Source organism: Rhagoletis zephyria, unplaced genomic scaffold (assembly GCF_001687245.7).
Source record: "Rhagoletis zephyria isolate East Lansing unplaced genomic scaffold, Rhagoletis_zephyria_1.1 Rzeph_scaffold_00087, whole genome shotgun sequence".
Lineage (NCBI taxonomy): Eukaryota > Metazoa > Arthropoda > Insecta > Diptera > Tephritidae > Rhagoletis > Rhagoletis zephyria.
In genome coordinates, this window is record NW_016157171.1 from 400,015 (window position 1) to 418,435 (window position 18,421).

At 34.9% G+C, this 18,421-nt stretch overlaps 1 protein-coding gene across 1 annotated transcript in view; it reads left to right on the plus strand.

The window, feature by feature from the left end:
* The window catches only part of ds (dachsous cadherin-related 1), a 389,037-nt gene that overhangs the window by 263,252 nt on the left and 107,364 nt on the right, over nt 1-18,421 (plus strand). The window contains exon 5 of the mRNA XM_017630280.1: nt 5,512-5,884. Within this exon, the coding sequence (XP_017485769.1) occupies nt 5,512-5,884 (373 nt within the window). The remainder of the gene's footprint in view (nt 1-5,511; nt 5,885-18,421) is intronic.

An 18,421-nucleotide genomic window follows, 5' to 3' on the forward strand; every position in this document is an offset into this window, starting at 1 on the left:
TTTACATAAATTATTTTAAAAGCATGTGCCTAAACGAATGTATGTTCCTGAAGAACAAACACAGTTATGGTTTACTAAAGAACTGAGAAATTTGAAAAACAGAAAGTCGCGTTATTTTAGATTACACAAAAAAACGGGTTTACACTCATACTATGTAAAATACTCACTTTTGCGTCATAAGTTTTTTGAATTAAACAAAACGTGTTATAAAGCTTACTTGTGTAAAATCAAACGGCATATAATATATAACCCCACATCGTTTTATGACNTTTTTAAATCCAATTATTCCATTAACTCACATGCTAACATTGACTATCCTTTTAAACTATGTCCAATGAACTCAATATCTCCCGATGATGTAGTAGTTTATCTTAAATCCTTAAAGCTGTCCTGTTATGGTCCTGACCAGATCCCTACATGTATTCTTATAAATTGTTCTGATTACCTTTATGAGCCGTTAACAGCGTTATTTAATTTGTCTCTTAAAGAGGGCGTTTTTCCAACTATATGGAAGGAATCGTTCATAACCCCGTTACATAAAAGCGGGTGCAGATCTTCAGTGGAGAACTACCGGGGAATAGCTAAGCTTTCTGCAATTGCTAAATTATTTGAAGCAATTATAACAAATCANATCCTGCTTATTATACAATAGGTAACCATAACCTGGAACAGGTATACAATTTTGTGGACCTTGATATCACAATGGATCCTAAGCTTAATTTTAANTATTTCTTCTAGCATTTCATATAGTCAACATGGATTTTGCAAGGGCAAATCCACTTCTACAAATTTACTTGAATTAACATCCTATACAGTGTTGCCGCGAAACATTTTTAGCGGTAGCTAAATTCAGGCTAAAAAAGGGCTAAAAAAGAGCTAAAAATCGTCGTTGTGGCTAAAAATGGTAGCTAAATTTTTTTACCTACATATAAATATATAAGTATACACGCAAACATTTTCTATAAGTAATGATATAGAAAAACAATGAACTCTGGAAAGAATTAATATTTTATTCAACAAAAAAACTTGTTGTGTAACACATAAAGCATATTAAGGGCCGCCAACTTACCTATTTTAAAGTATAGTTAAATCGTTAATGGATAAGATAACGGCCCAGAAACGTAAAAAACATATATACATTATACATATGTTATTAATTAATTAATTTCTTACATAAACAAAAAAATGAGATCACATTAAGAATACATAAGTACTAGAATCATATCTATATACAGTGTCGGACAATACTAAATAACTTAAATAATTTCAAACTATGCTTCGAAAAATATCCATTTGTAAAAGAAATTTTTAAAATATTATGTTATAATTTACAAAGAATTAAAATGTCGGTGCTTTATTATTGTCCGGCGCTGTATGTATCAAACAAACAAAAGAGTATTCATTTAATGAACTCATAGTAAAATAATTTAATCTATAAACATTTTTTTTAACACATTAAATATCTATATCTATATCAATATAATCATCGCTAAGCGATTCTTCGTCGTTACAATTTTGCTCATTTCTCATTAACCTGACGATATTATCTTTAATTTCAAAAAAAAAAAATAAAAATTCATGACAACATTTCTGTACATTTTTTAAGCCATATCTTACAGTTAATAAAGCGTTTAACATTGCAAAATTAATTTTATTTCTGTGCTTATTTTTAACGAAATTTATTATAGAAAACGTCCTTTCAACTTCTGCGTTACTTAAAGGTAAAAGAAGCAACCGATAAACAAACTTTTTCCACCACTTAAGCTAGCGACACAATGAACAGTTTATTTGCCTTGAAGGAAAGGCGTTCGCTTTATAAGCGAAGAGTTAAATTCATGAAAATCATATAAAAAATTTTAATGTCAATGATGAATAAATTTTGAAAAGGGCTAAAAAAAGGGCTAGGGGCAATTTCAAATTTTTGTGGCCAAAAAAAGAATTTAGTAGCCAAATTTAGCCACCAAAGGGCTAAAACGGCAACACTGATCCTATATCTCAAAAGCATTTAGTGAAAGCAAAACTGTTGATGTTATATATACTGACTTCAGTAAAGCATTTGACAAAGTGTGCCACTCGTTGCTCATCCATCAACTTGATCTTCTTGGTCTTCCACCTAATTTTCTACGTTGGATCTCTTCATACCTCTATGATAGATCACAAAGGGTAATGTTTAAAAATACTATCTCGGACATCATTAATGTTACTTCAGGAGTCCCTCAAGGTAGCCACCTAGGCCCGGTTCTGTTCTTGCTTTTATAAACGATATTTCTACAGATATAAAATTTTCCAAAATTTTAATGTATGCAGATGATGTAAAGCTTTATAAATCGTACGTTTCAATTAAAGAAAGGTCTTTGCTACAATCAGACTTACACAGCATGGCTTACTGGTGTCAAGTAAATCTCATGCCTCTAAATCTTAAGAAATGTAAAGTAATGTGCTTCTCGCGACGAGCTGTTCATCCTGCTTATTATACAATAGGTAACCATAACCTGGAACAGGTATACAATTTTGTGGACCTTGATATCACAATGGATCCTAAGCTTAATTTTAATCTTCATTTTAATGTGACAGTCAACAAGGCTAAAGGTGTACTTGCATTTGTGAAACGATGGTCAAAAGAATTTTGTGGCCCTTATATCACTAAAACCCTGTTTACAACATTAGTTAGGCCAATTCTGGAATACGGTTCGGTGGTTTGGAATCCAAGGTATCAAATTTACTCGACAAGATAGAATCAATTCAAAAACGATTCCTACTTTTTGCTTCAAGAAATTTCCGTTGGGATTCTCAATATAACCTTTCACCTTATACGAGCCGATTAAAACATATGAATCTTCCTACACTTTCCAACCGCAGGCAAATGCTTGGTACAATATTTATAGTTAAATTACTGACAGGCTCAATTTCAAGTCCGCTTCTTCTGGGCGAAGTTAGCCTTAATGTTCCCTCCCGGGTATCAAGACACTTTTGTCCCCTATTTCTGAAAGCTTGTAAAACTAATTTTGAATTGCACGACCCACTCCGTTGCTTATGCCAGGATTTTAACTCTCATTCCAGCACGTTTTTGTATATCTGATCCGCTTTTCAGCATTAAGAAATCGATACTGTCCTCTCTCAATAAATGAATCATTAAAATAAAGACATAAAATCGGCTGATGAATTTAGTTCTGTAGCTGAACAGTTTTAGATCTCGACACTTAACAAACTCCTGCCTATCGTGACTCGGCGCAAAAATTGAAAATACTGGTTTCCGTACGTCACGCGGACTGCGCCCCCCGTGCGGATGGGCGGGAATGGAGGGTAAAAACCGTTGGGATTATTATTAGTATTATTAAAAATCTAATAGGCTACAAAACTGCATACTCAGCTTCGTAGAAATCTAATTAAAAAGCTCAAAATTATGATGAAACTTTGTCAAATTTTGCTAATTTTTATACAAAATTTTAAATTTTTACTTACATAGTCTTTCAGTTTCATAAAAAATAATAAACATTAAACAATCGAAAGGGGAATACCCAAAGAATGCTTAAATGTCTCTTTCCTGTTTATACTTTCGCCACTTATATTTTTCATGTCCATGTTTTTTTAAGGGAATTAGTGGTGACAGGTAATAAGGTCAATGGAAATAAGGTCAATTGACATTATTACCTTTTCAAAAGCGAAATAAAGTCAAGAAAAGTTTGGAAATAAAGTCATTGACGCTATTTCCTCATTCAAATGGAAATAGCGTCAACAATGGTTAAAGTATGTCGATTCATAGAAAAAAATTTTGTTCTTACAATAAAGATTGCCCCGTAAGTGTTGTTTTTTAATAGATGAAAAAGGTTATTGCCAAATCCTCAGTGTTGTGATATTAATCCACACACAATCATGAACTACCACCAATTGATTTTATTTAAAAAATTTAAATTACGAATATGTAAAAACGCACAGCTGGAATACGAGAAATATTTGAAGAAAGAGTGTAGAAATGATCCACAACTTGCAAAACATGTTTCATTTCCACACAAATAAAGCGAACACTATCAAATTGAAGAAACAGTCCATGTCCAAAAACCCCGGAGGAACCCTGAAAGAATTATGTGTTTTAAATTAGCATATTTTGAACGAATTCGGAATGTCTAAGGTGAAAAAGAAACCAACCTTTCTATAAGGAAACAATGTCTGTCTCCGCCAGCAATTTGTGACGACATCATTTAAAAGCAGCTAAGGAGGCGTAGCGTGACGTGGTGTGCGCGCCGGTCGCGCGGCGCGCGCGGTGTGGCGCGCTGACGGGGGCCGCCGCCAAGCTAAGCAAATTTAATGTTTGAAAGAGAAATAATGTCAATGGATTTTNGTCTGTCTCCGCCAGCAATTTGTGACGACATCATTTAAAAGCAGCTAAGGAGGCGTAGCGTGACGTGGTGTGCGCGCCGGTCGCGCGGCGCGCGCGGGGTGGCGCGCTGACGGGGGCCGCCGCCAAGCTAAGCAAATTTAATGTTTGAAAGAGAAATAATGTCAATGGATTTTATTTCGTTTTTAAAAAGGTAATAATGTCAATTGACTTAATTTCGCACCAGGGTGGGAAATAAAGTCAATTGACCTTATTTCCGTTGATCTTACTACCTGTTACCGAGTTAGTATTATTTTTTTACCTCCCTTTTATTAGCTCGGGATGTAACTATGTAATATTGATGCGCCTAAAAGATGCAGCGATTTCTATTCTCAAGTTACATACCTGATGACAGTACGAATGGAAATTATAACAGCGGGGTTTTAGTTTTTTAAACTTTTATTTATATTTAATTTAACTAAAATCAAGTTAGAATTGTTTATTTAAAAAAAAACTTAACAAATCATTATAAAAGCCTTAAAAAACTGTGACAACGATGACAGAAAACAAGGATGCTGCGTATGTTTATGGCTCCCTTATATTCTATGTCGTTTGTGATAACGAAAGTGCTGCCACGTTTCTACGAAAAATTGTTTTTGGGCCAGAGTACAAGGATACTCTTATTAAATTAATAAGAAAACACTGAAAAATTGGGACTTAACTGGTACAAATATGAAAAATCGGGACACTTATACGTCCCGACTTTTAAAAAATATTCAGCGGGACAATTTTCTCAAAATTGGTACTGTCCCGCCAAAATCGGTACGACTGGTCACCGTAGCTATATTGCATTTGTTCCATGGGTTAAAATATTCTACTAAATGATGCCTTGTGAAATTTTACTATACGTGCCCTAGGTACATATTTCGCTTCGATATGAATTTTAACCATTTATACACTTATTCTAAAAACATTCAAAAAAAAATTTGCAAACTTAATATGGCAATACCAAAATATTGCTTGACAACGCAAAAATGCTTCGAGGTTTTACCATCCTGAGTTGGAATCATGGATCTGAAATTGTTGCACAGGAAATGGCCCTAAATTTAAATTGCGCACAATTGACTGCAATATTTACTTTTATTTGCTGCACACTAATTCATAATTTTTCGCTCTTTGGAATTTTGTCTTTCTAGGTGGAAATGTCGGCAATAAATTCAGCATCGATATGCATACGGGCGAATTGACTGCACGCCATCTCGATCGTGAGCAGTATTCACATTATCTGCTTCAGATCCAGGCTCAAGATCGTGGCTCGCCCAAAAATTTCCAAGGTCACTGTAACATAACAGTTCACGTTGAAGATGAGAACGACAACGATCCTAGCTTCGAACAGGCAAAGTATATGGCCAGCATACCCGAGAATACACTGGTCGGTACAAGTGTGTTGCACATAAAAGCGACAGACGCTGATTTGGGTATCAATGCGCGTCTGGTGTATTCGTTGGCCAATGAAACACAATCGATGTTCACGATTGACAGCAAATCCGGCATCGTCACTACAGTGAGGTATGTGTTGTATTAGATTTACAAAAACTTTTTCCAAGAACAAATATACATATATATTTACATATATGTACATAAGAACCAGAGATGCGCGTGAAGAAATTTTGAATCATGTCACTCACAATCACGCAATCAAAAACAAAGTTGTGTCACGCTTAAGCACGCACAATAAATATCGGACTCACGCCACTCACGCCACTCACGCGTGATCACGCTCATAAAACCAAAGTGTTTTTTTTTCTTTTGCAGAATTTAAGATATCCGATTTGTAATTATTTACTTATAGCCCCGCCAGAATGTGTACTTGTACGTCAATAAAGGATCGTACGTAACGTAGAGATACGCCACAATGAAGTTGTTGCGTCTTCAAACAAAAATCAGCTGTTCCTTGAGCCCGCGTACTTGGGGTTTACACAAGTCAATTTTGCAGATACATTAGCAATACATTCACACTTTTTTACTAGGGTATTCACACTTCTCTCGATGTCTTTCATTTCATTTATTAAGCCTATGATATACCAATCTTACAGACTTATCATCTTAACCGTAAATTAGATATTTAAAATATATGATTAGAAAGAAATTTATTCTAGTAATGAACCAAAACGAGATCTCGGGAAAGCGAAGTCCAGATCAAAGCTCCTAGAAATTCTATTAAATTCCATGAGAGCCCTTGAAATGGGGTCATAATTATAATAATTAGCTTTATTTAATTTAATATGAAAAGGGTAATGAGAGCGTAAAGTTCTATACGAAACATTGAAATTTATTTGCTCAAGAACCTCAGGACAGTCAACTAAGCCATCAATAATATCGTAGGATAGTTCCTCGTCACTGTCTTTGACTTTTCGAAGACAGTTGATTGTCCGGACGCCTACTTTACTCAAACAATGTAACAATTTAAACATATTCTCAATTGTATTGTATTGTGTAAACGCAAGGTTATACAAATGTCAGCATTGCCGGATTTACTTGCGTCAAAAGTTGAGTGTTGGCCAATGTTCGTTGGGTCCGTCGACGCAATGGTTGCCAATCTGACACTCTCTATGCAAACACACACAGTCTACTCAACTGTCAGTTTCATCCTTGAGCGGAACGTACGCAAAGTACCTAGTCTGACGGGGTCATTAGTCATGAAAACTAATTATTGATTGTCTTTGGCGTGCTGAGGAACGTTTGCCTGGTGCCAGAAGTGCTTGCTAAATTCTGCATGCAACTGTAGCGGGTTAAGTTTCCGGTACCTTTTCTGGATATAAGGAAGTGAATCATTGCATTTGAGGCGATAAGATTGTGGCTCTGCTTCGCCTTCACTTTCTGTCAAACGAAAATTCTTCCATTTGTCGATTTAAGCTCCTTTATTCAACAACAACTGAAATAAGGTCAATTGACACTATTTTGCATACTGGCGCGAAATCAAGTCAATTGGACATTATTACCTTTTCAAAAGTGATATAAAGTTAAAAAAAAATTGGAAATAAAGTAAATGATGCTGTTTCCTCATTCAAATGGAAATAGTCAACAATGCTTAAAGTATGTCGATTCAAAGAAAAAAATGTTCTTGCATCGTACGTGAGATATGAATGTTGTTACAATAAACAACTTTGCCCCGTAAGTATTTTTTCCATAGATGAAAGAGGTTATTATTTCCAAATCAATAGTGCTATTAATCAAAACAGAATCTTGAACCACCACTAATTGATTTTATTAAAAAAAATTTTAATTACGAATATAATAAAAACGCCACGCGAAAAACCAACGCAAAAAGAGCTTGAATACGAGAAATATTTGACGAAAGAAGAACTGGCAAAATATGTTTCGTTTCCACAAAAATAAAGCGAACACTATTAAATTGAAGAAACAGTGGATTGCCGCCATTCCCAAAAACCCCGGAGGAACCTAAAAAGAATTGTTTTTAAATTAGCATATTTTGAACGAATTCGGAATAACGCTGCGTTTACATAAGACAATTGAGAATATGTATTAGTTGTCAAATCGTTGTGTAAAGTAGGCGCCCAGAAAATTATAAAGACAATACATTTTTCAGCAAACGCCGTTATTGTCGTTTGACGTGAATTTCACATTATTTACTAAAATATCCAAACACAAACCACTTTTTCATAATACTGTGATTTTTTGTGATTGAACCCATCTGGGACTTACCTGTAATCACTGATGTTAATTCTGATTTGTAATTTAAAACTGTAAATTCTTCTGTCAAGCGTTATACAAGGTCAGCATTAGTATCACCGATAACAGTTAAATGAGGTGGATTTTTATATCAGAATCTCATTTTTGTGAAAAGTGTGCAGTTAGTTATGTGAAATATATAAAAACTTAAATTAAAAGTATACAAAAAATAAATCTACCTGCATTACAGCACGGCGGTGTGGCACGCGGTCGCGGGCCGCCGCGAAGCTACGCAAATTTAATGTTTCAAAGAGCAATAATGACAATGGATTTTATTTCGCTTTTGAAAAGGTAATAATGTCAATTGACTTTAGCTCGCACCAGTATGCTAAATAGGGTCAATTGACCTTATTTCCGTTGATCTTGTTACCTGTCACCGTTTTTAGTGTGTAAGTTAACACATAATGGCCCGTACTTATAGTCAAAATAAAGTCGACTGTAAAGTTAAAAGCAGCTTTTTGACATAACTTTCAAGGGGATATCTGTCAAAGAAACCTGCTTTTAACTTTAGAGTCGACTTTATTTTGACTATAACTACGAGCCAAAAAGTTTATTTAGCCAATCTTTTAAATTCCTTGAGTTAAGTAATTTTTTGAAGAATGTGAAACTATATTAAATTGTTGCATTTCCTGCTTCACAATCAAAGGGTGCTAAATCGAGAACTAGCACAACAAATTAAACTTAGTTAGGGACACGATATCGAGCAGAAAGTATCGATATGGTATTCATTTAAAGTATCGCTGTAAAAATATTGGGTACCCATTCGATATCCCAAATATCGACACCAAATACAAAAAATCAAATCTGAATATTGGTCTCGTTTTCTAATAGTTAAATTCAAAAGTACATATTGAATAGAGTTGAGCACTTTTCTTTTGAGTGAACCGTTCAGTTGTAGTTCGCTTACCTTAGTGAACTAGTTCTTTAGTTCAATTGCCGAATTATCATATTATTATAATACGTATTGCATACAAAACAAAAAACCTAGAAAATCACATAAAAATTATGCAGCCTTTTTCAATCGACGGCATATATTTGAAGTAATTGTACTCTTCTTGGCATTATTGTTATTAGGCAAAAATATTTAGTTACATAGGTAGCATATTTAGTTTTAACATCGTTTGAATCATGTACAGAGTTTCCGCATAAACAAAGTACAAATAAACAAGTATATAAAACAAAAACTTTAACAAATTCATAGTGGCTAAATGAGTTCGGCCGTTGCCCCTTTTTCGACCGTGAATGGCTCCGTGACAGCAGCAACATTGCCTAATCGCCTACTCACCACGGCCCGTTCCACCCACGTACACATAATACACCTACACACACACATATACACATGAATTGTATTTACACATACACACACACATGAATTACAACATAATATGAAACAAGACACAATTTTGCGAATGTCATATCGACCAGACGTGTTCTGCGCTATAACCCCGCTAAAGCAAATTTAATAAAGTGTGTTAATATTCCCCCAAAAGGTTCTACTTGTTTATTTAAAAAAAAAGTTCGAAGCTAGTGGTGAGTGTGCCCCCCAAAGTGTGTGCCCGTGGTGTACGACTGGACGGCACCTATAGAGAAACAAAAAAAAATTAATAAACATAAAAAATATACATTTACAGTCCACAAATTAAAACCACAAACAAAGTTTAACAATTAAAAAAATTAATAGGTATATTACCAAGTGAAAACTGAACGCAAAAGAAAATGTGTACTAATTTAACATTCAAAAAGTTCCATAGCTACCACATACTTAAATAAAAAGTGAAGAAGAGCGTACATGCATACATTTATAAACTTTAACATTTTATTCCGGGCGCGTCGCGTAACACTTATACACACTAAAAACAATAATAATTTCACATTAAACATCGGTACAAAATCGGGCGCGAAATAATTTAATGTAAAAACATAATTCACCCAAAAAACAACACTATAGAAGGAAGCACTTTATCGCAGTTAGGCTCAACGAGGGAAACACGCAACGAGGAGGAAGTAGCAGGATCAGGAGCTTGGGAACTATATCCTCAAATAATAACCCATAATTAAACCCATATACCCCCTACCGCCAAAGTGAGTTGTATCGAACCATTAAATTGAGATTTTACTTACATATATATAAAAAAAAAATACCGATATTTACTGAAATTTTTCAAAACTATAGATATATATATATATACACATTTACATACATAAATATACATATCGGTAAAAATTTACGGTTCCAAAAAACAGTTTGAACAAAAAATAAAAAATCCGTATGTACATACATATGTACGCACGAAAAAACCCTTAAATTTCTGCTTCAGCTTATTTTTCGTGTTTAGTAACACACCAAAGCCCAAAACATACCAAATTCAAGTATCTACTTGCAATAATTGCCCGGCGATACCCCTTTGCTTGTACTCATAGCAAGCAAAAGCAGGATTGCATACAAAATAAGCAGCAGAAATAAGACAGAACAATATCAACGAAACAAAAAATTTTTGCGCGAAAAAGATTGGCAAAACAAAGTGGAAAAGAAGTGGCAGTAAATACTGCATATTTATGTATGTAAACATATTATATTACAGCTTCTAAAACCCATAAATAGCAAATATCAAAAACACCTAAATATAACAGGTACCAAACAATAGCATATTTTATTTCTGTCCTCCCAGCATCTGTACCACGAAGTAATACACATACGTACATACGTGGAGGTAAACAATTATACAAACGCTTATTAGCCCCGAATCTGCATCGAATTGCACATAAAGAAGCATATGTACATACGGTCATTTGCAACTCATAGCCCATTAGAGACAAAGTTTATTACTCCCTAAGCTAACAAATTACTCGTANCTACGGTCATCTGCAACTCATAGCCCATTAGAGACAAAGTTTATTACTCCCTAAGCTAACAAATTACTCGTACATAACTACAGTGAAACCTCTCCTAACGGACACCTCTATTAGACGGACACCTCCCTTGGGCGGACATTTTTTCCTATACCAAGTTTTAAGTATAAATTTCGGAACAAATTACTCTCTCTTAAGCGGACACTCTCTTGGCCGGACGCGGACAGTTATTTTGCATAAAATTGACACAAAAACTCTATTGAGCGGACGCGAACCTCTTATCAACGGACATTAAGATTTCTTTTCATAACAAATCAAACAAACACCTCCGTTGAGCGGACGCGAACTCCTCATAGGCAGACTACTAAATGGAAAAAGGGGACTTCGCGCACAAAATGTGATTGTTATGCACACATTTAGTTTGGTTTGCGCAGTGGTTTAGGTTCGTTATTTGAATTGTCAGAAACCCTTGGAGACTGATAAAAACATGAAAACTATTGATGAAAAAGGTACTGACACTGAAAAAAATTAAAAATAAAACTTACGTCAATCGACAATTTCCCAGTTTTTTATGTAATGAATCTATGATTTTATGTAGTTTATGGACTAAAATGTAATATTAATTTTTATTTTGTTATTACTTAATATGTACTTACGCACATAAATGAAATGTGCACTTTTGAAAAAATACATGCACATTTTTGTTTGAACGATGTAATATCAATATCTTTTGTTCAAATAAGAAATAGTGACTATTCAATTAATTAAAACATTAAAAAGTTCTAAAATAGGCTTCCCCTCCATTAAGCGGACACCTCTCTTGGGCGGACAAAAAATGACTGACGGTGAGTGTCCGCCCAAGGGACGTTTCACTGTATATACAAACGGGCATACATCGTAACGAAAGCAACGAAATTGCAATCAGCGTTTATCGCTTCCTCCTATTTTTCGTTAGTAAACAAAGTGACATAAATACACACTAACTAGTATTAGGTGCCCTCACTTAACATATGTTAATATATGGTAGCATTGCGTGCGAACATTAACATACGCACATACATATATACTCACATACCTACTAACCCAGTAGTGCATATACCTTGTACGGCACACGTAAAGGAAAAATATTAATAAGCGCGGTAAAACTAAAATAATCGAATTAACGATTTAAATTGCGACAATTTAAAGAAACCTTGTTTATTAGGAAAAAAATATATATATACACCCAATCGGAAACAAATATAAAATTAATATAAAAAAAATAATAATATATAGCATTTTCAGTTTAAATGAAACTTTTTTCAAATTAAATGAAACCTTTTTCAGGTTAAGCGAAACCTTTTTCAAATTAAATGAAACCTTTTTCAGATTCAGTGAAACTTTATTCAAATTAAATGAAACTTTTTTCAGATTCAATGAAACTTTATTCAAACCAAATGAAACTTTTTTCAAATTAAATGAAACTTTATTCAAATTAAGTATTAAACTATTTTAAATTAAGGAACAGGAAATCAACTTAACCTATTAAGAGCCGTTTGCACCATGTCTGGCTAACACTAAAGGCTCTGTTATGCATACTTGGCATTGCTTGAGAGTTGTCACATAAGGAATCTGTTAAATGAGCTTCGCGTGTAAGCTGTTACCCAACGCACAGCATTACATACGTAGAAGTCTGTTGGTTTTTGATTTCCACGTAAAAATGGTATAGCAGTGCATGCACTGCCAAGTATGCATAACAGAGCCTTAACTCCCAGTTACACATCGTTATCGACGTTATCGACGCCATACTTATATCAGGGAGTCGATAACGCCGATTATTATGTTTAACTGGGAGAAAGTGTTAACCAGACATAATGCAAGCGGCCCTAAGTCATAGTTTATAAAATTAATGAAGTGCTTGTCCATTCGCCGCTTTCGGAATTTGGATGATCATGTCCATAACATAGTTCGCACAGTCATTTTGACTAATTTGTGCGATACTTTCTTCAATTACACTAACTATGTTACGCTCAGTAGTTATATCACTTAATAATGATCGGGCATGGAGTTTTAACTTCGAAAATGCCTTTTCTATGGGGTTTAACATAGGAGAGTATGCTGGCAAAAATTTTAGTAAGCATCCATCATTATCGACCATATCTCTTACTTCTTGTGTTTTATGGATTCTTGCATTATCCATAACGAAAAATGAATTTTGTAGCTCTGGTCTGCATTCAATTTTATTTAACAGCTCCTGAAGAAATTCTTGGAAACGGGCCGAATTTACAGTGGAATGAGAAACAATTTTTTGGTGAACAATGCCAGCATAATTCATGGCAGCAATTAGAGTCACGTTTCTTCCCCTTACGGTTGGCACAACAACATGGGCTCTTTCACCTACTTTAGCTCGTGCTTGTGAACGACGTAGATGTAGGTTAAATCCGCATTCATCTATAAAAATCATTTTCTCTTTTTGTTGGGGAGACCAAGTTGAAAATTCTGAGGCATATTGTCGGCGATTTTCAATAGCCGTTTCGCTGTTCATTCGGTCCATTTCGATAGAAGCCATTTTTAAAGTAATCTTGAGCTCTTTTAGACCATTGAAAATTGTAGATAAACCCAACACCACATTGTATTCTTCAAATAATTCTTTTTTAATATTTTTCAAGGTTATTCCTGGTTCCCTTTCCACAATTGTCTCAATTTTCCCCAAGATTTGAGGGTTCAATTTTCTTGGTCTATTCTTTCCGCGGGGAAGTTCCACTAGTTCGCAATCATTTTTATTGTATCGTGAAATGATGGTTTTGGCGGTGTTTTTATTTACGGATGTTATTCGCGCTGTTTCCGCGATGGTATTCCCTTCGGTATACAATTTTATTATCATCAGTTTCACGTTTTTGGAAATGTGTGCATATTTTTCTCCACTTCGTCTGGGTCTGATAACTTCTGCTTCATCCGAATCACTCATTTTCAACTTTGCTATTTGAACTTCTATTTAAAACTAGTTGCATATTCAGTTGCACTGATCTTCTCCAAAGTCATTAAATTCGAAAAACCGTTATCAGCAAACCACAAAAATGAGTAACAAAGAATTAACAGTAATGGGTCTACCTAATGAGTTAAAGGAAAAACAAAATCCATACTGTAGAAACAAAAATACAGTGGGCCCAAATTAAACGAGAGTAAAAATTGCACGCGCCAAACCGGTTTCATGGGTGAAGAAGAATAGGGGAAGTGTAAAAAATGCGCAAAATTTTACACAACGGTAACTGCGGCAAAACCTGTGCAAAACCAATACCAGAAGCTCCAACAATAACAAGCAGCACTGGCAATATCAAAAAAGCAACAAACGCATCCACGCATGCAAAACACTGCTCAGGTACATATCGAGCCCTAATCGCCAAAAAAATTTAAGCGACATTTTTTTCAGAATTTTACTTTTGATGCAGAAATGCATTTCGAGGAGCACTTCTGCACCTAAAAGAATAAAAAAATGTCGCTTACGTTTTTTTGGCGGTTAGGGCTCGATATGTATGTACCTATACACATTTCTTTTACTCTAGTGTAATTTGGATTTAATTTTGTTGCGCGTGTAATTTTTACTCTTCTGTAATTTGGGCCATTGAAAAGCAGAGGAAGACACCAACAAGCTGCGTGAATTGCGTTTTTGTCTTTAAAATATCAAAACTGGTTTCTCAACCGCTATGCATATGAAGAAAATTTATATATGTATAAACAAACAGTGTTGCCACTCAAAATTTTTTCCTACCACAATTGGTACAAAATAGCTCTCAGCCTACTAAAATGTGACTTTCATTGAAAATGTGATTTAAATGTTGTAACATATGTAAGTAGTTTCAACACTTTATTATAACAAAATCAAATAAAATTCACTTGTCCATAATTTGTCTTCATGCGCAGCTCTTTTTGGGTAAAATGAAAAAAAAGCGAACTCAAAGTCAAGCGTTGAAAATTACATATTTTTACTGTTGCTACACGAGTTCAAAGCTGTCAACTATTATTTTCTTAAGGGAGATGAGGGAAATAAAGTACAAATACTCTCCCTTCTCACTCACTCGCTTAAGCGAAATGTAAAATTTGGCATTTGCATAACAATTGTCTAATTATTTTCTTTTAACTTAAACAAACTCTATGGATTAGAGCACAGTCTAATCACGGCAACATTCAACTTCGGTTCAAGAATAATTTTGACATGTCCCATTTCTCTTTTCCTTTTCACATCATCCTTTACATGTACTCCCGCAAACAGAGATATTTGAAGTTTTATAAAATGAATAAATTATATGATTTACCTAGTTACCAAAACCCCTCGAAAATCACAACAAACCAACCAACCTACCAAAGCCTTATTTTAAGAAATGAAACTACCAATTTTGGTCCAATTGGACCGAAACGGCAACACTGTATTCAACATGCCTTGACCGTAAGGGAGAGCAACACGTAACAGCTAATTCAAAGTAATCCAAAAAAGAAGTTTCATTTCATTTGAATAAAGTTTCATTTAATTTGAAAAAAGTTTCATTTAATTTGAATAAAGTTTCATTGAATCTGAAAAAGGTCTCATTTAATTTGAATAAAGTTTCACTGAATTTGAAAAAGGTTTCATTTAATTTGAAAAAGGTTTCGCTTAACATGGAAAAGGTTTCATTTAATTTGAAAAAGGTTTCGCTTAATTTGAAAATGGTTTCATTTAAACTGAAAATGCTATATAAGATGGTCAAGATTGTCCTAAANCATTCGCATTAAATGACGATAATTTCAATCTGGCTTGGGAAGCCTTAAAAGAAAGATATGAAAACGAAAGAGTACTGGTTGATAAACAAGTAACGATTTTAATGAATCTACCGAAAATTCAAAAAGAAACGAGTGAAGAGTTTATTAAATTANAGCAAGTCAAAATCCAATTGACGATACGGGAACTGGATAATATTATACGCGGTTAATTAAATACAGAGAAAAAATAAAATAAAATCTGTATATTCTTGCATACTTAATGCCTTCTGATAAAACTCCAGTAAAGGAGCAAATAGTCAAAACCCCGATCCTTTTGAAAGTACCAAAAATGGTTGATGAGGATAAAACTCAAGGCACACCTGCAGAAGCTACACGCTTGAAGCAGGGTGCAAAACAGAAAAAAAACAAACGATTTTTCGGCCGCAAAATTTATTGCGAAAAGTGACAGTTTAATAAGATACTGCACTAGGTTTTCCGCAGCCCCTATACAAGACAATTCAGAATCAGTTCTGGAAGTAAAAACCCAAAGTCTTGATAATTTTTGGACACGTCTCCAATCGGCTTACGACGCCATAATTGAAACTGAAGATTCAGACTTACCTGAAAATTTTAAATCCTCGGCTTACTCCAAATACGAAAACTGCCTTGACCAATATGAAGAGACAAAAGCTATGATCTCCGATCAGCTTAAGTTATTAAACCCAGTTAGCGCACCTACTCCACCCCCGAGAGTAGAAGTAAGCCAAATTCAAGAGCAAAGCTCCGGCATATATCTCAAAGTGCCAGCATGTGACACGGAAACTTTCCATGGGGGTTATGAACAATGGCCGTCCTTCCGGACATGTTTACAGCCGTATACATAAATCACCCAAAATTGTCACAAGCACAAAAACTGTACCACCTCAGGTACAAGACTAAAGGTCAAGCCGGCAGTATAGTGAAGCAATTCGCATTAAATGACGATAATTTCAATCTGGCTTGGGAAGCATTAAAAGAAAGATATGAAAACGAAAGAGTACTGGTTGATAAACAAGTAACGATTTTAATGAATCTACCGAAAATTCAAAAAGAAACGAGTGAAGAGTTTATTAAATTACAGCCCACTGTCTCAAACTGTCTATCAGTCTTATCCACTCAAAATTTTCCCACAGATAACTGGGACCCTATTCTGGTAAATATTTGCGCCGCCACTTTACCAGAAAAATCGTTACTTTTATGGGAGCAATCGCTCTCATCCCGTAAAAAATACACAAAATGATCTACATAGAAGCTTCATGAAACCCCAAGCCAGCAATCACAATTCACATAATAGAAGCTTCAATAGATCGCAAACATTTATGAACGAAAATAAAAATACGTCATGCGAATTTTGTAAAGGAGGTCACCCATTAAGATCTTGCGAGAAGTTTGAAAAACTTACGACGACCGAAAGATATAATGTCGTCAGAAACAATAGGCTTTGCACAAATTGCTTCTCACACTCTCACACGCAAAAAGACTGTGAGAGTAAATTTAATTGTGTATATTGCCAAAAGCGACATCACTCGATGCTCCATATTAATCATTTTACCCCCCAAAATAGCTCTAACTCTCAAAGAGTAAGTAAGTGAAAAAATATCGGTATTCACAACTCAAGTTTACAATATTTCAAACGAATACCTCAATTCTCAATTATAAAGATTTTGGGAGTTAGAAGAACTCCCCCCATACAAGTCACTACCCCAGAAGATAAAGCTTGCGAAGATTACTACAAAGCCACAACAGCGCGAGCACAAACTGGTCGATACGTAGTACGACTTCCATTTAAGCCAGAATTCCTAGACACACTCGCCCTAGGCCGCTCCCGAACCTCTGCGCTTCAGCAGTTTTTAAGTATGGAAAAAACCTACTTAAAAAGGGCGAGCTTAAATCAGCATACGATTGTTTCCTGGAAGAATATCTCGATTTAGATCATATGGAAAAAGTAAATCCATATGAAAACATAACCAAAGGTAAATACACCTCATTTTACCTACCCCATCATGCGGTTGTAAAACCAGACAAAAAAACAACCAAGGTAAGAGTAGTCTTCAACGCCTCGAAATGTACAAGTTCGGGCAATTCCTTAAATGACATTTTGTACACAGGACCCACATTACAACCCGATTTAATGCTTCTGATTTTAAAGTGGCGTATGTTCAAATACGTATTTAACGGAGACGTCGAAAAAATGTATCGACAAATACTCGTACATAAAGACGATCAAGACTTTCAGCGCATTATATTTCGAAATTCACCTAATAGTCCAATATGTGACTATAAACTCAAAACGGTGACATTTGGCGTAAATTGCGCCCCCTTTCTTGCCATTCGAACACTTCACGAATTGGCAAACGAAATAAAAGAAAAATTACCCCTAGCAACCCCGGTGTTAAAAACACAAACATATGTGGATGATATCCTGTCTGGAAGCCACAGCTTACCCCACGCGTACGAAGCACTATCACAAGTAATACAAGCCCTCAACTCAGCAGGGTTCCCCCTAAAAAAGATAACCGCCAATCACCTCGAAATCCTAAAAGATATAAATAAAGAACATTTATTAGATTCAAACTTCCTAATATTCGAAAAGGAAAGTACAACAAAAACCCTGGGCATACAATGGAATGCGATCTCAGATAAATTCTCATATACTCTTGAGTCGATATCTGCTCAATCCGCAATAACTAAAAGACAAATTCTGTCGGCTGTAGCGACACTTTTTGACCCCGCAGGATGGCTTTCGCCAAT